General features: G+C 44.6%; 1 protein-coding gene, 1 long non-coding RNA gene and 1 pseudogene across 2 annotated transcripts; all 3 read left to right on the top strand.

Moving 5' to 3' along the window:
* On the top strand, positions 381 to 3,252 carry LOC8067430 (annotated as a pseudogene).
* LOC8067429 (polyubiquitin) lies at positions 5,480 to 7,523 on the top strand. Its single transcript, XM_021450825.1, has 2 exons — positions 5,480 to 5,518; positions 6,603 to 7,523. Exons 1-2 carry the CDS (start codon positions 5,480 to 5,482, stop codon positions 7,521 to 7,523), a joined length of 960 nt encoding a protein of 319 aa, XP_021306500.1.
* Positions 14,591 to 15,130, top strand: LOC8067428. Its single transcript, XR_002452337.1, has 3 exons — positions 14,591 to 14,615; positions 14,702 to 14,896; positions 14,989 to 15,130. It is a non-coding gene; the product is annotated as an uncharacterized LOC8067428 (long non-coding RNA).

The following is a 19,799-nucleotide window of genomic DNA, read 5'->3' as shown; positions in this document are numbered from 1 at the left end:
AAGGAAAAAAATGTTCCCTTCTGCCTGTTGCATCTCTCTCAGATTCCCTCGCGCCATCTTTACGTACAGTATCATTATGTTGTTGTTATTACTCGACCAGTATAGTATAGAGAGAGTAACTTTTGATTAGAGAGGATCAGGAATGCAAGTTCCGCCCCATCTTGGCCCATTCCAACGCTCGGCCTGCCTGGCACTAGAATGGGCCAAGCAGGAGGTTCGGGCGCTTGGCCCAGCCCGATACGTGAAATGAGAACAGCCCATCCGTGGCAGCAGCGGGCGCTACTGTGGTAACGTTTCTCATAAAATCTGCTAAAAAAAAGTAATAACTTTTTGACATAAAAATTTAAAAGAAATAAAAATGGGACTGTCAGAGCGGAAAAAAGGCGATGAAAAGGGGTAAAGCCTAGAAGGAAGAACGAGGAAGCCTTCCGCCGCCTCGGCTCCTTCCTCTGCAAGTACCCTGCTACCACGCCAGCCGCTTGCCCACGAGCTTGCGCGGCGACTGCGGCGGCGGTGGACGGAGCGGGCCGCCATGGACTCTCGCTATGGCCAGCCGCCCCACTACAAGGTTCGCTCCGCTTCCTCTCTTGGGGCTCGCTCGGCTCACCGTAGCGTTAGTTAGGCCGTCTGTTCGCGGCGGAACGGAATGCGGGTTGCGGGCCGCCGGCCGGGAGGCGGAGCCGGAGGTCGTCGTCACCTCGAGGATCCGAGAGCGGGGCGCGTGCGTGGTGGTCCGATCGATCGCTTCTACCGTGACGAGGGTGTTGGGTTTATTTTAGCCTTTTAGGCCGTGCTGTAGCACTTTTGTTTATTTTGTGGTAATTATTATCTAACCATAGACTAACTAGTGCTCAAAAGATTCGTCTCGTAAATTTCGACCAAACTATAGAATTAGTTTTTATTTTTGTCTATATTTAATACTCTATACATATGTCTAAAGATTCGATGCGACGGAGAATCTTGAAAAATTTTGGGTTTTGTGGTGAAAGTAAACAAGGCCTTATTTAGGGCCGTATCCATGTACTCTCTCCCTCTAACAATATTTGTATTTCTAAATAAATTTATTAAAAAACTAGACTTAAAGATCTTTCCAATGATACTAATTATGTATTATAAATATTAATATTTGTTACTATATATTTAGTTAAAGTTATTTTGGCACCTAGGGAGTAGGCGCTTTTCGATACAGTTTTGGTAGCAGCTTGATACTTCCTGTAACAAAGTAGTAGCTCTGACGCAGATTTTTGTGCGTCAATGTTCTTGGCGTGCTTTGCATATTGACCTTGTTTTGTGAGAGAATTATGCTCTTAATCTGGTTCCCAGGTTTTGGTACATTTTTTTTGTCAGGACTAAACACAAAGGTCTTTTGGCTTTGTATATAAAAAAACATAGGGTATGTATCTAGATATTCTTTTCTAGAGAAAACTGTCCGAATAATGTGAAAACTAATAGATGATGAGGTGAGCCTTCATCAGTTGTTGAGCTCATAAGCTGGAGTGCTGGACCACAGTTACATGGTGGTCAGTGATCTTCATCTGAACCAGGTTGTCTGACGCTGCAACTGGCGCACTGCTTGTTTTGTTATGCTGTGTGCAAGAACTAAACTTCTGGAGACCCTTCAATCAAAGTTGGAACTGTAGTCGGTGCTCCACCTGGCTCCTGTGCAGTAGCATCAACTTTTACCATTTCTTGGAAGTCATTTAGCCCTAAGGTTTCATCAGCATTCTTAACAGTAATTGCTATAGTATCAAAAGGGATTGAGGTGTGAATTGCTTGGGAACTAACTATTGCTATATGTTGTGAAGCAAAGTACTCCTAGATAAGACCAATAGTGATTGAGGTTTACATGTGGTGTTTAGTGATTACTGTATCTGTTTTTATTATTTTCTTATGTGTTATACACACTGGCTTTATTCTTGCTCTCATGTTCTTTTACTGCAAGATTTGACACATTATATTTTTGATTGATGAAAGATAAATGATTACTTAGTATCTTGTGGTTCCACTGTCCTTGCAGATCTATGTTAAGATGATGAAAACTGTGCCACTTGATGTGAAGTCCACTGATACCATAGATCAGATCAAGTCTCAGATCAGTGCTTTAGAGGGGATTGACAGTAGCCAGCAAGCGCTCTTTTTTGCTGGAAATCAGTTGGAGAAGGACAACAGACTTGCTGATTACAATATCATGGCAAACTCTTGTGTCGACCTTTATGTAACTGATGGGATGCAGATCTCTGTCAGTATCCCCTCTGTTGGGAAGACCATCAAGCTCAATTTGAAGAAATCCCAGAGTGTTGCTGATGTCAAGGCGGTGATCGAACAGAAGGGGGGAATTCCTCTGGATGAACAAATCCTGATGTATGGATGCCAAAAGCTTGAGGACAACAAGTTGTTGAGTCAGTGTGGTTTGAGCAATGGCCACACCCTGCATGTTTTGGTCTGCCCCACTGACAAGCTGCGTATCTCTGTGGATGTTGATGGTGAAAGAACTATCAATGTCGATGTCAAAAGCTGGTATACTGTTGCTGATGTCAAGTTGATGATCGAAACCTTAGAGGGTTTACCTGCAAGCACACAGATACTCATGCGCACTCAACCTGGTGGTGCTAACACCCAGTACTCAAAGACATTGAAACACTGCAGAATCAACACATCAAGAACAATGACATTGTCACTCTATATCTTAAAGTCAACTTCTTCATCAAGACATATGAAGGTAGGACACTAGTGATGTCAATGTGGACTTGTGACACGGCAGAGGAAGTCATGAAGGTGATTGAAGAAAAGCTGGAGGTCAACACAGGTGTCTACTACCTGCACTACAGGGGGCGTGTTCTGTCTCGTGGGGATACTCTTCGGAAGCACAAGATTGGCAACAATTCCACGATCGATGTCCGCCTTCGGAATTCACATGTACCGCAGTGAAACAAAAGGAAGCCCTAGGGTCTTTTGGGTGTTAGGCCAAGGGGCAAAACTTTAAAAGTTTCTTAGCCCCAAAGAGAACTATAACTTTGCCATTTTGTGGTCTAGAATACACTGCGGTTAGTGAATGTTTGTGGCTCTTGACTGGGTTAGGTCTTGTATTTGCCTGTCTGGTGGTTACACTCGCGTAGCCTCTGAAGCATGTATTGCCTGTCTAGTGGTTGTACTTGTGTAGCCTCTCAGGAACGGTGGCTGGTGACTGGTGGTGGAGAAGATACAATTCTGTTATGGTTCTAATTCTATTCACTGTCGTTTCTAATTGTAGCATGTGATGTGATCCTAAAACCCAGAATGCTCTCTCTGCCGTTGCCGTGCGCTCTTGCTCGAGCGCTTGATAATGCCAAGCATAGCTGAAGTTTGATAAATGCGCAAATTGAGCCAGGATTTGTACAACAAGGTTCCACCATTACCCTACTATTATCTCCGCACAAAGAAAAGGGAGGTACCAAGTACAGTCTAGTTCGGTGCATGCACAAAAACAAACTTCACGTTACACGAGCTACCGCAGCTCTCTGTCAAAACTTGAATGGAATGCGAAAGTAATCATTGTTCATTGCATTTATCGTTGGTGTTTACTCCATCCGTCCCTGAAAGCTGTAATTTCTAGAGTTGTCCTAAGTCAAACTTTTACAACTTTGACCAAACTTATAGAAAAAAATACTAAGATTTATAGTACCAAATTAATACCATTAAATTTATTATAGAATATATTTTCGTAAGATACTTATTTTATGTCATAGATATTGATACTCTTTTCTATAAAGTTGGTCAAAGTTAGAAAAGTTTGACTGACACGGATTCTAGGAGTTGAAGCTTTCGGGGACGGAGGGAGTACTATGTAGCGTACTTCCTTCGGTTTTCTAAAAGTCATTTCGGCATGATTTCACATACCAAGAAGTGGTTAATTAGAGATGCATTTTCTAATTTCCCATACTAAATGGAGACAAGGGACACTCACTACCAAAATGGTGGAGTTTTCCTAGTGTTTTTAGTTAGTAATAAAACACTACCACTAGTCAAACACTAGAGAATCCTCACTAGGAGACATTTAGTAGGAAAAATTTATACTAAATTTTAAATGCTAAAACACTAGGAGAACCCCACATTACTAGGAGAAATTGAAAAATCTGGCTGTGACTCCTCATCAATAACGTCTCTTTGCTTGATTGGTCACTATTATCCCTATAGTACTTATGTTGTGGCCAGGGTTTGACTTCTGGTGGGTCTAAGGCATGGAGTTTTCATATTCTAATTTTGATCTTATGTACACATTAATATGACAAAGAAAACACATACTGATCGGTGATTATTCCTTTTTTTTTTAGGAAAACTGGAGGGACTCACGTCCACTTTAAACTACCCTTCATTAACAGGAGTATTTGCACACTAATCGGTGACTAGGGATCTATTTACTTAGAAAAGTATTACAAAAGTGACTAGGGATCTATTTACTTAGAAAAGTATTACAAACAGTGTATTAAGTTTTATCTCCATAAAACTGATTTCACCCTACAGAACTTTCATCGTTTCTCTCTTTTTTATACTACGCCATGTCTAATCTAATTATTAAATGCTCATAAAATTCTCATGAAACTTCGACGTGGACTAGGCTAAATATATTTTGCATTGGCCAGATTTTATCGTGGCTTGGATGGGTCTTTCTTTTGTGCTTTGGCTGCATGTCCGGACTCGTATGCTGTGCGACGGTCTTTTGTCGATGCCACGATGGTCACTAGTATCGAGGTTGAGATAGTTTGACTACATGCTATGCAAAAATTACATTTTTCGAACTACGACCGGAGAGATTAGGCCAGATTCAGTGGTGGTTTTATCAGAATGTCATGCACATTTATTAGAGCGTCATGTCAGCAAAAAAACTGTACTTTTTTCATGAAACGAAGATGAGAGAGAAGGAAGTAGTTTCACCATGGTGAAACTCCACGGGCGTTGTTTCCCACGTGGTGAAACGAGATGAAATCTCCACTGAGGGCCAAATCGTTTCACCATCTTGCATGTGATCCAATCATTTTGCAGCAATTAAATGTTTTGCTTAGCTTTGTAAACGACAAAGTGAAATGCTCCATTGCTGGGGTTATTTCACAGATGATTTCATTTCAATTTCGATGACGTGTTGATATGTGAAACCGTACAGCGACACTGTCCATTGAGACTGTGCGAGCTTTAAAATTTAAATTTCGGGCTCAAATTGGCCTACGACGAGAAAACCAAGCGTTGCTGAATGCTGATCTCATCCCGCCGCCAGCGTGGCCGCATGCCCGCATCGATCACCCCGCCCGGCGTTAGTTCGTTACCGTTACCGAGGAGGCACAGCCGCAGTGGGAACTGGGATGCCGGAGAGTTGGCGGCTGGCTGCTGCTTAAAATCCGCACCAGCGCTCTGCTCAGCTCTCATGCGCAGCTCGAAACCCAGACCCCCAGCGGAGCGGAGAGCAGCGCGGCGGCATTGTGGCTAGAGGCGAGCGAAGTGGCTCGCCATGGACTCCCGCCATCAGCAGCAGTCAGAACATTACAAGGTTCGACCCTCTGCTCCTCTCTCCCTTCCTCTTCGCGCCATTTCATGAGTACTTGCCCGATGGTTCGGTCCCAAGATGATGAGGCTGGGGTTTGTGGTTTATGGGTTTTGTCAGTGTCTTGTTTTTGTACCAGTGCTTCTCTTCATCGCGGGCTCTGGAGTAAAAATTGAAAGTATAGAAAACAAAGTAGGCTATTATATGTGTCTTTTTCCCTAGAACGCGAGCGTATCGTATTCAGAATTCAGAGTTTATTTGATGGCTCATGGGTTGCCTGAAGTCTGTTAAGTAGACTGTTCTCTGTGCTTTGTTTCTGCGTAGTTAGCAGGCTGGACTCTGAGACAGAATGTCAGCTGCGACTGCGATAGGCTTGAAGTAGATCCTGTCCTTTTCTTATCCTTGCTGTTAACTCTTGTATTTCCTCGTGCCATTTTTTTTATGGCTCATTAGTTGCGTATAAAAATTATAGTCATGTTTCATCTTCTCACCATGCTTCATCTGAACTGGATCATCAGAGGCTGTGGTGGGTTACTCTCTCTCTCTCTCTCTCTCTCTCTCTCGTGGGCTACTTTATTTCGCTGCAGTATGTGTGGTAAATAACCTGCGTGCTGTGAGAAATGCGATTGATGGCTAATTCTGCATTTTTGCTTCCTGCAAGTTGGAGGTCTAGCCAGTACTTTATAGTGTGTACCTTGTTCCTATGTATAAGTATCAAGTTTCACCGGTTCTTGGAATGCCTTTAGCCCTCTTGTGTCCTCGGCATTTCTTAGCAATAATTTCCTTGGCATCCTGGGGCACTATGTGCCCAGCTAAAATTAAACTAATAAATAACTGTCTTGATCAATGTACAGTATCAATGTCACTTAAAAAAAGTTGAGTAGATAGGATCACAACGTTTGGTTGAAGTTTAGATGTGATGCTTCGAACTTGTTTTTACTGTTCTATTTACTAGTTGCATTCTTATTATAATGTTCCTTTCTTTCAAAATTTGATGCACTTTTTTTGAAACGAAAACTCTGATGCACTTGTACTTATGCAATATTGATGGTTGCTTAGCGATTTGGTGGATCAATTTTCCTCTTTGCAGATCTATGTCAAGATGACGAAAACGCTGGCACTTGACGTGAACTCCACTGATACTGTTGATCAGATCAAATCTAAGATTGGTTCCATTGAGGGGATTGACAAAAGCCAGCAAGCCCTCTTTTTTGCTGGAAATCATCTGGAGAATGACAACAGAATTGCCGATTACGACATCACGACAAACTCTTGTGTTGACCTTTATGTAACTGATGGGATGCAAATCTCTGTCAGTATCCCCTCTGTTGGGAAGACCATCAAGCTCAATGTGACAAATTCCCAGAGTGTTGCTGATGTCAAGGCAGTGATCGAACAGAAGGGTGGAGTTCCTCTGGGTGAACAAATCCTGATGTGTGCAGGTCGACAACTTGAGGACCACCAAATGTTGAGTCAGTGTGGTTTGAGCAATGGCCAGGCACTTCATGTTCTTGTTTGCCCAACTGGCAATCTGCGAGTGCTTGTTGATATTGGAGGTAGAAAAACTATAAATCTTGATGTCAAATGCTGGTACACTGTTGCTGATGTCAAGCTGCTGATTGAGACTTTGGAGGGGTCACCTGCATGCACACAGGTACTTAGCACTGAAATTGGTGGTGATACTATAGTGCTTAAAGACACTGACACGCTCCACAGTCAGCATGTCAAAAACAACGACATCCTCACATTACATATGGATCGAACTGTCCAGTTCTTCGTCAGGACATTGGAAGGGAAGACATTAACTATGATGCAGAACTTGTCTGACACGACAAAGGATATCATGAAGAAAATTGAAGAAAGGCTGCCGATTAAGCCTGGTATCTACCGTTTATGTTACAGGGGGCATGCTATGTCTCTTGAGGATCCTCTTCTGAAGTATAAGGTCGAGAGCGATACCACTATCCATATCTGTCTCATTGGAGAAGTGAAAGGAAAGCAAAAGGGGTGATAGGGATAGTACTAGCTTGATACTCCGTACGATTTATTTAGTGGCTAGACGAGTTTTCTGCCTTGGATTGGTTATTGTGTCTTTTGAACAAGTTTTTGAAGTAGTATTATCAGGCGCAGTTCATAGAGACAGTGCTACTGCTATATCTCTCTCGCTACTGCTGTACTAGTAGCTAGTGAACTCAAAGGTTCCAGACTAATCACTAATGCGTAGAACATGACAATCATGGATAGTTGTGAAATCAAAGGTCTGAACTTTGTAGGGGTCATGAGCCATGTCTTGTCTTACTGTTTCTCGTGCACTGTCATCACCTGCAATGCTCTTGCTACTAGTACTTGCTTATGTGGCCATTCAGTTGGTCTGCTAGCACTTCCAAATTACTATATGTCACTTTAGGTTTTTCTTAAGCAAGTTTTCTCTTTCACTTTTTTAATATAACCTTGTCAAAGTTAGAGAACTGATTTAGGACAAACTTAAAAGTGACCAATAATTTGAAATAGGAGCATTAGTCAAGTGATTTAACATAATACTTTTCCTCCTTTGAAGAAAAAAAAGTTTTGAAATTAGTAAAATGAATACAAGGAACCGCTAACCTTGAGATGATTCAGGCCATGTTTTTGTTTCTATGCCTATATATCGGCATTTCAGCATTAATTACACTTGCGGCATGCCCATGTGTCTGTTTCATTTCCGACTGATTTGTTCGGGTGAAGTCCTACTGATCGTTCGCAGAAAATAGCTGAACGGTCTCGTGAAAACTGAAAAGAGATCCACTTTCTGAATAAACTTGTGAAGCCTTCGGTATTTCACGCGACACACAGACCTTTGCCAACGCGTCGTCAGTTGTCACTTGTCAGTAACGCAAAGACTAAAAAAAGGGTTTGGACACTGGCATTTGGTCAAAAGTTGCAGGCAAATAATCCTGCGCGCGACGAGTCTACCAAGTAAGGCCTTGTTTAGTTCGTAAAAATTTTTAAGATTTCCCGTCATATCGAATCTTTGGTCGCATGTATGGAGTATTAAATATATATGAAAATAAAAACTAATTGAACAGTTTACCTGTAATTTGTGATATAAATCTTTTGAGCCTAGTTACTCCGTGATTAGACAATGTTTGTCAAATAAAAACGAAAGTACTACAGTAGACAAAAACCACAAATTTTGCAGACTAAACAAGACCTAAGCCCGTGCAGTAGGCGCTAACGTCCGAGATTCGGCCTAGGGCAAGTACGCTCTCCATGACCATGACGCGAGAGGTGATGCGTGTGGACTGGTGGCCTCTGGCAAGATCGGTGAAGGACGCGAGATGAAAATTTGGCATCTGGAAAGGCTTTGGGTTTTGGATGCTGTATTTATTCATGTGTGCTATCGTCTATGCTTTTGGGTTTTGCATGCATGTCCTCTTCCTCGGAGTTGAACCGGCTTCGTCGTCCAAATGCCATATCTATATATGACAGAACATTATCCACTACTAGCTAGGGACAAAGTACATGGCTGATCATGATCAAACACACGCCAACAATGACATCTTCTAAGGATGCAGGCGGGGCCGCAAGCTTTCCTTGAGGTGATCGTGGATGCCGCTAACCCACAAGCGATTTCCTGTTCACCGCTGGTGACTCATCAGGCGGCTAGGCCCGCAAAGACCGCCAAGTACCCGCAAAAAGCCAATCACTGTGCGTGAGAACAGAGGCAGCTCGTTCGGCTTCCGTTGGGCAAGCAACGAGGCCCTAGCTGGCTGCCGGATGTGTAGCTTTTCTGCTGGGCGAACGCCAGAACGGATGTCATCGTCGAACATGGCTGGTCGTGCACACTGGCGCTGCTTCTACAGGGCTGGCCAGAGCGACCCTTCCAAGGGCTGGTTCTTCTCGCGCATATTGTCACCAGGCCGTCGATCGAATGCCTTTTGGCTTCTTCTGTTCTTCATCGTATCATCATCCTGCAGCATTTCACAGGCGTAGGCCTTGTTTAGTTTCGAAAAGTGAAAAGTTTTCGGTAATATAGCACTTTCGTTTGTTTGTGATAAATATTATCTAATCATGGACTAACTAGGATTAAAAGATTCGTCTCGTGATTTACAGCTAAACTGTATAATTAGTTTTTGTTTTTGTCTATATTTAATGTTTCATGCATGTGCCATAAGGTTCGATGTGACGGATAATCTTGAAAACTTTCCAAAAATTTTGCAAAATATAAATAGTACCACTTTCGTTTGTATTTGACAAATATTATCCAATCATGTACTAACTAGACTCAAAAGATTCGTCTCGTCAATTTCGACCAAACTGTGCAATTAGTTTTTATTTTCGTCTATATTTAATACTTCATGCATGCGTCTAAAGATTTGATGTGACGGGTAATCTGAAAAATTTTGCAAAATATTTTGGGAACTAAACAAGGCCCTAGATGTGAATTTTTTTTTGGATTTTGCTACTGTAGCATTTTCGTTTGTTTGTGGTAAATATTGTTCAATCATAGACTAACTAAGGTCAAAAGATTTGTCTCACGATTTACAGTTAAACTGTGTGATTAGTTTTTATTTTCGTCTACATTTAATGCTTTATGCATGTGTCGTAAGATTTGATTTGATAATGAATCTTAAAAAAAATTTGGATTTCGTCGTGTGACGGTGGCGGCGACGACGCGGCGTGCATGATCGACGCGTGCATGGTCACCGTCGCCGCCTAGCCTAGGGATTACTTGTACTGTTTATTTGCGGAATGATTCCTTGTTAGTTGTTACACAGAGTGACAGAGGCGGCTAGCACTAGCAGTAGTGCTGACGGCTTCGTGGTGATCTCGACCGGGACGAATTTTTTTTTATTTTTAGCCCATTTTTAAAACAAATTTCAAAAATATGCCGCTTCCTAAAAAAAATTTCAAATCTAGGCCGTTTGGCCCCGCCACCATGCATGGCGGGGCAAAACCACTGCACCCCGCCATGCATGGTGGCGAGGTTGAAGCGCCACGTGGCGGCCACCTGCGAGGCCATGCTTACGTGGACCCCGCCACGGTCCATGGCGGGTTTGGGTACCCCGCCGTTGATCATGGCGGGTTTGGCTTCCCCGCCGCGCATCATGGCGGGGTTGGGCCTGACAAAACGGCCCGCCCCGCCCCTTCAGTCCACACGCCGTGCCCTACCCTTCCCCGCAGCCGCAGCGTCGCACCGCCGCCGCGCCGCGACCGCCGCGCCCGCGTCCGCCTGCTCGCCGCGCCCAGCGCCAGCCTAGGCCCGCCCCGCGCCCCGCCTGCGTCCCGCGCCCCGCGCCCGCCGCACGCCGCGGCCCGCGGCCGCCGCACCCCGCGGCCCGCGCCCCGCGTCCCCGGCGCTCGCCGGTGCCGTGCGTGGTCGGGGCCGCCTGCCTCGGCTCCCTCCGGCCTCGGCCCGTGCTCGGCCCGTGCCCGTGCGGTGCCCCCTACCTCGGCCGCTCCAAGCCGACGTGAAGGTATTTTTTTCTAAATTTTTTATTTAATTTGTTAATTAGTTTTGTTAGTTTATATTAGTAGAGATAATAATTTAGTTAGTAATTAAGTTTGTTAGTTAGTTTTGTTAGTAATTAGTTAGTTAGTTAATATTAGTAGAGGTATTAATTTACTTATGTAAGTTATTTAGTTAGTTATGTTAGTAATTCGTTCATTATTTAGTTAGTTAGTTAATATTAGTATAGGTAATAATTCACTTATGTAAGTTATTTAGTTAGTTATGTTAGTAATTTTTTCATTATTTATTTAGTTAGTTAATATTAGTAGAGGTAATAATTTACTTATGTAAGTTATTTAGTTAGTTATGATAGTAATTTGTTCATTAGTTAGTTAGTTAGTTAATATTAGTATAGGTAATAATTCACTTATGTAAGTTATTTAGTTAGTTATGTTAGTAATTTGTTCATTAGTTAGTTAGTTAGTAATGTAGTAATTAGTACTATCGTATTGGTTAGTACTACCATAATTCTTAGTTGTTGATCGGATGTCAAATCGTTTTGTAGATGGATTACGGTGTAAGAGTTTTTTACGGAGGAAGTGTTAGGAGAGAGGATTGTCAGTTTGAGGATATGTCTGAGGATTTGGAATGGTTTGATGGTCCCCCTAGTTTTAGTGATCTATGTGAGCGTTTGAGTTTGAAGTTTGGCGATGCTTTCACACTAAAGGGTAGGTTTGATGTTGGAAAGAATAGGGCACACTATGTGATGATGGACTTGTGCAACCAAGCTGAGTGGTTCCGATACAATAGGGTCATCCAAGGTTCGAATGTAGGCATGGCTGAGTTGGTGTTGGAGACTGTTGAGAATGAGGAGCCGTCCTTCGACGACGGTGGTGATTGTGGTGTGCAGGTCCAACAAACTATGGAGAGTATGGACTTGGATGGTAATTGGACGCAGGAGCGGGTTCAATCTCCTCCAGTTGGTCAAATAAGAAATGATTTTGATGTAGATGAGTTTGAACAAGAGGAGAATGAGGCGGCAGAGGATGAAATGATTGGTGATGATGTTTGCTCTGATTCTGAGGAATCAGAAAATGAGGAAGTAGGTTCACCTGGCATGTGTGCACCGGTTCGTGGCATGCCCTCAGGAGTTCCGCTTGAGGTACTTCATGCAACGCAGACTCAGGGCAATTTAGCCACAGGGTATCCAGGTGATGGAGAGGAATATGAAGGATGGGGTCGGGTTAGAGAGGCGGAACCTTACGTTGCACCACCCTCTTATACATCGGCAGAGCTTACACAGCTGAGGGAGGCTGGCTTGCCCTTTACCGGTGTTCCAAATTATATGGATGTCAGCATGTCGCATATGGCGGTTTGTGACACGGGTTTGCAGATTTGTAAGGAATCATTGTACAACCATGAAAATGTAATACTCAAGAAGGGAATGCTTTTCAATACGATGTCTGAGATGAAGTTGTTCCTTCAGGACTATGCTGTGTATCATCATAGGCCGTACACGGTTCGGCATTTCGACAAGGAGGTAAAATTTCAAATAGTATGCAAGGCAGGGTTCCCGTGCACGTGGAAGTTGAATGCACGGAAACGGTCCAGTGATGGGAAGTGGAAGCTAACTTCAGTGGAGCAGCCGCACAGATGCCAGACTAACAAGGGCAAACGGTACCATCCCCAGTTGATGGCTCGGTACCTTGCTCGCCGTATATTGGGTCTTGTAGATGCGGACAACGACGTATCGGTGTCTTTCTTGCAGGAGACCATAGACACTTTTGTTGGGTATGAGGTAACATATGGAAAGGCATGGCGGGCAAAGCAAATTGCCCTGGCAATTCGGTGGGGTAGTTGGGAGGAAGCCTATAACAGGGTTCCACGCATTTTGTGTGCAATGCAACATTTCAACCCTGGCATGAGATGGTTTGTATACACAGGAGGGTTTTATCTTCAGAACCCGTTGAGGCATATTCTGTACCGTGTGTTCTGGTATTTTGATCAGTGTAAGCATGCATTTCAGTATTGTCGGCCAGTTGTTCTAGTTGATGGCACGTTCCTCACCGGCAAATACAGAGGTACATTGATGATGGCTGCTGCTGTAGACCCTGAGAATCAAATTGTGCCACTGGCTTTTGCTTTGGCAGAGGGGGAGAACAATGATTCGTGGTCATGGTTCATGCGTCTGCTCCGTCTTCACGTCCTTGGTCCTTCTCGCACCATTTGTTTGATATCGGACCGTCACATTGGAATTCTTAATGCTGCCGGTGAACACATTGATGGGCACCCACCCCTAGTGCACCGTTGGTGCATGAGGCATTTTGCCGCTAATTTCTGGCGCCGTCAACGGAAGAAGGAGGTGGCAGATAAGTTAAAGGAACTTTGTAATAAACGTACGGAACATGAGTTTAAGGAGACAATGGCGGAACTACAGAAGATGATGAACCGAGCGGGCAAGGCATGGTTAGATCAGCAGATGGAAAATAAAGCGAAGTGGGCATTAGCATATGATGAGGGTGGGTTTCGGTATGGCATAATGACAACAAACTCCTCTGAGTCTTTCAATCGTGTGTTCAAAGGCGTTCGATCTCTACCAGTGTCCGGTATAGTTGAGTTCTCTTTTAAGAAGTGCAATGAATATTTTGTTACGCGGTATGGCCTAGCCCTGAGAAATGAAGAGGAGCTTGGAAGATGGGGGAAGGCTACACACGAATATTTGCAGGAGGCTGAGGAGTTGTCCAAGCAACAGGTTGGCGAGGCCTATGGACGAGAAAGACTTGTTTATAGCGTACGAGCTAGAGGGGGCACAAACCTTGGCGGCGAACGATTTGGTGGGCGAACGTACCGTGTGGATCTTCAAAAAGTAGAATGCAGTTGCAACATACCTCAGATCATGCATGCCCCTTGCTCACACATGATTACGTCTTGTCGGCTTAGATGTTTTGACCATACAGATGAACCATACATGTCACCCTTGTATCTCCGTGCCAACACCCAAAATGTTTGGGAGAAGAGCTTCGAGCCGTACCTTGACGAGTCGCAGTGGCCTCCATATTATGGTGAGGACTACGTGCCTTATCCGGACCTAAGAAAGGTAGGGAAGGGAAGGAGGAAGAAGAAGCGACTGAAAGGCGATATGGACAATATGAAAGGTTATGGCGATGACATGTATGGTGGTGGTGACTTCAACGAAGAACGTGCGCAGAACCTATGCAGCATTTGCAAGAAACCTGGTCATAACGCTAGATTTCATAGGAGGGGTAGACAAGAGGTTGTTTATTAATCTTTGTGCTTATCAAAATTCTTAGTAAACATGCATTTATGTTATTCGTCATCAAATTTACTTGCTTTGTCTTATTACTAATGTTATTAATTGTACTAATGTTGTTTCTTTCATTTTTGAAACAGGCGGGCTACGATGGCGGCGCGGGCACCTCATCCCCGCTTTAGCCTCATTGAGGCGGACTACGACAAGGACCACCGGGCCAAGGCCTTGTCGGAGCAGCAGAGGCCGTTGTGTGTGCTTTGTGGTCGCACGCACCACGTACACAGCTGGAACGAGCGATACGCGCCGTACATTCGTCGTGCAAGCTTTCTTGAGATCGTCCAGGTCTACAACAGTGGACTTCCCACTCTAGACCCTACAGTTCTTACTGCTTTTGTTGATAGGTAACATAGCATTTTACATTACTTTAATTTGTTTGTTAAATATGTGCCTTCAAATAATTGATATACACAACATTATAACGATGCAGGTGGAGACCAGAGACGCACACCTTCCACACACCTTGTGGAGAAATGACTATCACATTGCAGGATGTGAAGATGATATTGTGTTTGAGTTTGTCTGGTCATCCGGTGACTGGGGTCGTCGATGAGTCTACTTGGCTAGACTTGGTACAGGAGTTTTGTGGTAGGCGGCCATCAGATGCTGAAGTTAAAGGCACCAAGTAAGTTCATATTTGAGTCCCATTGAAATTACTAATACAACCATTTTAGATAAATCTATATTTATACAATATTTGTTTACTTGTAATTGCAGGAAGACCTCAGGAGTGTCGACGTCTTGGATTACGCAGAACTTTGGTGCAGGACCACCGCCTGATGCTCCAGATCATGAGGTGGAGATGTATGCAAAGGTGTGGTTGTGGCACTTCTTGGGGGGTTTCTTGTTCCCTGATTCCTCAGGAGACAACATCAGCTGGATTTTCCTGAGGATCCTTATGCAGCCACTGGACAACATTGCCGGCTACAGTTGGGGTAGCGCGGTGCTTGCATGGACATACCGTCAGCTTTGCCAGGCCTGTCGTCGCCAGTCATCGAATGGAAACCTAGGTGGTTGCTCATATCTACTTCAGGTTTGGATTTGGGAGCGTTTTCCAGTTGGAAGGCCCACTAAACCTCCGGGTTTGCCTGTAAGTGCATTTGCTATTTCGATTTCTTCATAACACTTAAGCCATTTATGACATTATGTTTGTGTTAATTGCAGGTATGGGTGCATGAAGATGTTGGACCCACCGCCCTTTTTCTCTGGTCAGATGCTAAGGTAGTCAGGGGCGAAGCAGATAGGAGGTACAGGCAGTACACTGACGAGCTAGACGTGTTGACACACAACTACATAAGTTCAATTCACTTTTAGTACTAAATGCACTATTAATGCGTTTTATTTTGAAATACTAAAAATAAGTTTACAAATTTTGCAGGTCACATGGTCACCGTGGTCTCGGTGGGAGCTAGAGGGGTACCTTAGTCCACGCTACGACGAGGAGGATAGAGATTGGCTTTACGATGGCCCACTGATCTTCTTCCACGTGGTCGAGATGCACTACCCTTGCAGGGTTTACAGACAGTTTGGGAGGCTGCAGGGGATTCCACCACTGTATTCCACAAACGCTGAGCTGCATAGGTATGATGGCACTTTGTTTGTTTCCATTAAGTGGCTCATTGCTAATGCAATATATTTTTGCAGGATTGATCGCAGGTTTCGGTCCACGCAAAAGGATTGGGCGGTCAGGCACGATGCACATTTGCAGACTTGGTATCACAGGCAGGTTCCCCTCGTCAACTCACTACCACCGCACGACCCGGCCAGATGGATGGAGTACCTACAGTGGCTGCACCGGAGTACGAGGACTCATATCATGGTCCCGTACACCAACACCCCTGCAGATGAGGGTGGTGAGGATGACATCGCCGATGCGCTCGACGAGGTGCAAAGGGTTGACAAACAGGTTCTTAGGGCCCCCTTAAATAGATATGTGGTAAGTACCTTGGACTTTCATGTATTATTTGATGTTTATGGCACAACAGTTGTCCAAATGATCGAGTTAATGTTGTGTGTGATGTTGTAGTCACAACAGTTGTCTAACTACTCCGAGGAAGCTAGCAGGCAACTGTTCCGGAGTAGAGACGACAAGAGCAACCCTCTTCGCAGCTTTGTCAAGGTACTTTCGAAAAAATATTTCATTATTACAAAACAATTACAACTGAATAATGCATGTTGTCATTTTATCCTGCAGAAAATCAAAAAGGGCTGCAAGAAGTTAGCGGCTAAGCTGAGCTGTGCAGACACGACATATGCGCCTCCGTTGCACCCCATGTTGTCTAGGAGCCAGACGGCCTCGATGTCCACCAGAGCTACTTCGGCTAGGGCCGCTTCCTCCTCTGTACGTACTCCGCAGTACACAGGGAAGGGTCCAGCGGACGTGGACGATGAGGACGAGGCCCTTCAGTACTCCACAACTAGTGGCGACGACGACGACGAGTTACAGTGGGAGTTCACCGGTCACGAGGAGATGGGTACCTCACAGCTAGGCGGTGCTCCTATTGGTACACAGGGGGTGGAGTACACACAGGAGGAGTACACACAGGGGGTGGAGTACACACAGGAGGAGTACACACACGTCGAGCACCAGGTGCCTATGCTGTGCTTTTACTTTTCTATATTTGCATGATTCAAAAATTAAAATTGCTCATTAGGGTGCTTGTTTGCAGGGTACTTCGTCCACACAGGAGATGGAGCGTGTCCATAGGCGGCAGCGCGAGAGGCAGCGGCGAGACCGCACGGACGTGGGGTGGACAAGCAACGTGGTGCCTACCAATCCTAGGAGGCGACGGAAGCCGCGAAACCGCTACACCTCTGGCGATGATTAGATTAGACATGTTTAGCAGTTGGGACTTGTCATGTAGTACCTGTGACATATTGTTATTTCCAGCACGTTGGTACCTGTGACATATTTCTAGATAATTGATGTGCCTTTTTTTAAGAATTAGTGTGAATTAATTTAGTTGTTCGGATTTGTCATGTAGTGACATATCTCTGTCTTGCCAAACCAGCTGCGAACCCGAACAATCGGTTAACAAAATACCAAACAACGGCAGTGCAGCAAAGGTTCTGGCCAATTTTTGGCTACCCCGCCATGGCTGGGTAGCCAAAAAATTGCCAGACCCCCATGTACCTTTCATAGCACTACTCAAAGTGACTTCCTCTATTTCTTTTTAAATATGACACAAAAAACTAGCTAGTAAACATGCAAGAAACAAAACTTTTAAATGTTATATTAGTTAAACATGTTACAAAATCTTTTTCAATTGTTATGTTAGTTAAACATTCTGACAGCTGTGGACTTTGGCGAGGAGCGATCAAATTGAAATACGTCGGAATACAAATTATTACATGACAAGTTTCAAAGTACAAAAGTCTCATCCCTAAGCCACTCACATACATTACCACATCAATCAAACTGCGTGCACCACTGCGTAAGCAACTCGTCCTCGGACTCCCAATCATCCACTACAACCTCCTTACCCATGCTCGCCTCCGCTGCCTTGCCCTCACTAGCCTGTCTCTCGTAGTAAGCTGCCTCTGCCTCTTCTGCCGCCTGAGAGTATAACTGCCCCTCTTCCTCGGTCATGTCTGTTGGCCACCATGAGTCATAGACCGATGTCTTCTGGTTGTGGTATGCAGCCTCACCCTCCTCTAAGGCACCGACAGGCATCGGTCCTGACGCCTCACCCTCCTCTGCAAGACGAAGTAGGTCGCCTATCCTTCCCATTTCGTAATCATGCTCGTCCTGAGGGTACCCCAATTCCTCAGCAAGACGAATGAGGTCGCCTATCCTTCCGGTGTCGTCGTCTTCCTCCGCCTCGTCCTCCTCTTCGACCACAATCGGACGGCTAGCGGTGCCACCAACTGCAGCCTCCCGCCCTAATATCATATTCTCCGCGTACTTAGCACGACCCACATCTGCTTGCCAGTTTCCGGTGCATCCAATCTCTGTAAGTACAAAATTTAAAGAATTAATAACATATTCATTTCAGAGAAACTAACAGTTTCACTTTCAAAAATTAAATGACTCACTAGCACATAATGAGGCAATAGTATCGTTCAAGCATTGCATCTCAGCTCTCTCAGCCTCCTCCGCAGCCTTCCTTGCATCCTCTTCAGCCTTCCTTGCATGGTACTCCTCTATCTCCTTTTCCCTCTCCTCGGACCACTTCTTCCATGCAATACTCGTAGGGTTACGAACACGCAACTCCTGGGCGAATGCAAGCATTTTCTTCTTATGGTCCTTCACAAAATCAGTGACGTAGTTTGCAGGATAACCTCTCGTCTTGCGAACTGCTACTCTTGCCTTATACTCATCTTTGAACTTAAACACATCATCAGATGATTCCCATTTGCATTTCTGAGTGCTCTGTTACGGGAAATATATGAATACAAAGTTAGCGTACAAAAACAAATATATGAGTATACTAGTACTAAATGTGCACAGTCCTAGCAAACCTCATCATAGTCGATCATGTGGCCACAGAAGTGGCCAATCCCAAGACCTGAAGGAACTAGGCCGTAGCTAGCTTCAACACCACATTTGCACATCACGGGAGGCGCAATAGACCTCCGCTTCTTCTTCCACTCTGGAACCTCCTCCTGCTTCTCAGGCTCTGGCCAATGGCTCTTTGGACCATAGATCCACTCCGCGAAACGACACTTTCGAAAACCACGATCCTACAAAAAGAACACATTAGAACACACATATATCAACTGAAATTTTAAGATTGAATCAAAACTTACTTCACGCCGCAGAGGACAAACGAACTCTAGTTCATTCCGTGGATTTATCACGGCTTGTTCTCCGCAATGACACTTTGGAGGATCCTCGAGCCGCCGTGCAGAGGCGACGGCCTTCTCTTCCTCCGTCATAGGAGGAGGGTTAGGGGGGGCGGAACCCAGCGAGTAAACAACTCACGTTTGCAATGATCAACGCCGGGGTAGAAAAGCAGAATTCTTGGGTCAAACTTGTCCGGCCCGTCGATCCATTGGAAGAAAAAGCACCGGAAGTAGGGCTACAAAAGAGTTTCAATTGTCTCATTGGGAACAAAAAGATAAAAAAACCAATAAGAAAAACAAAGGGCACAGTGACTTACGCTATAACTATAACAAGTATAGAAGCAACGTGCCGCAGTATCCGGATGTCTCGACTGGCTCACGTGTGCCGGATGTCCACAATCACAATTTGGAATAGGTTCCTCGGGAGGCACGGGGGCATCCTTGCAAGACACATCGGGGTACAACTCTCTAGGACGACCCTTTTTTCGCCAAATAGACTCACGATACGAGTCCTCCATCTAAAAACGCGAAAATAATTCAACACAACTCACATAACTAAACAAAGTAACGTAACAAGAGATTTACTAAACATATTAAAAATAACCAAATGAACTTATCTAAACTATGAAAACGTAAAGGTTGTAAGAAATTTACCTTATCCAAACGAGGGGTGGCTGGGAAAACAACCGTGAAGAACGACGAGGCAAGGAATACGCAGCGGAGAGGGGCGCCGAGGAGGGGCA

Source organism: Sorghum bicolor, chromosome 1 (assembly GCF_000003195.3).
Source record: "Sorghum bicolor cultivar BTx623 chromosome 1, Sorghum_bicolor_NCBIv3, whole genome shotgun sequence".
NCBI lineage: Eukaryota > Viridiplantae > Streptophyta > Magnoliopsida > Poales > Poaceae > Sorghum > Sorghum bicolor.
This window is presented reverse-complemented; position numbering and strand designations above follow the sequence as displayed.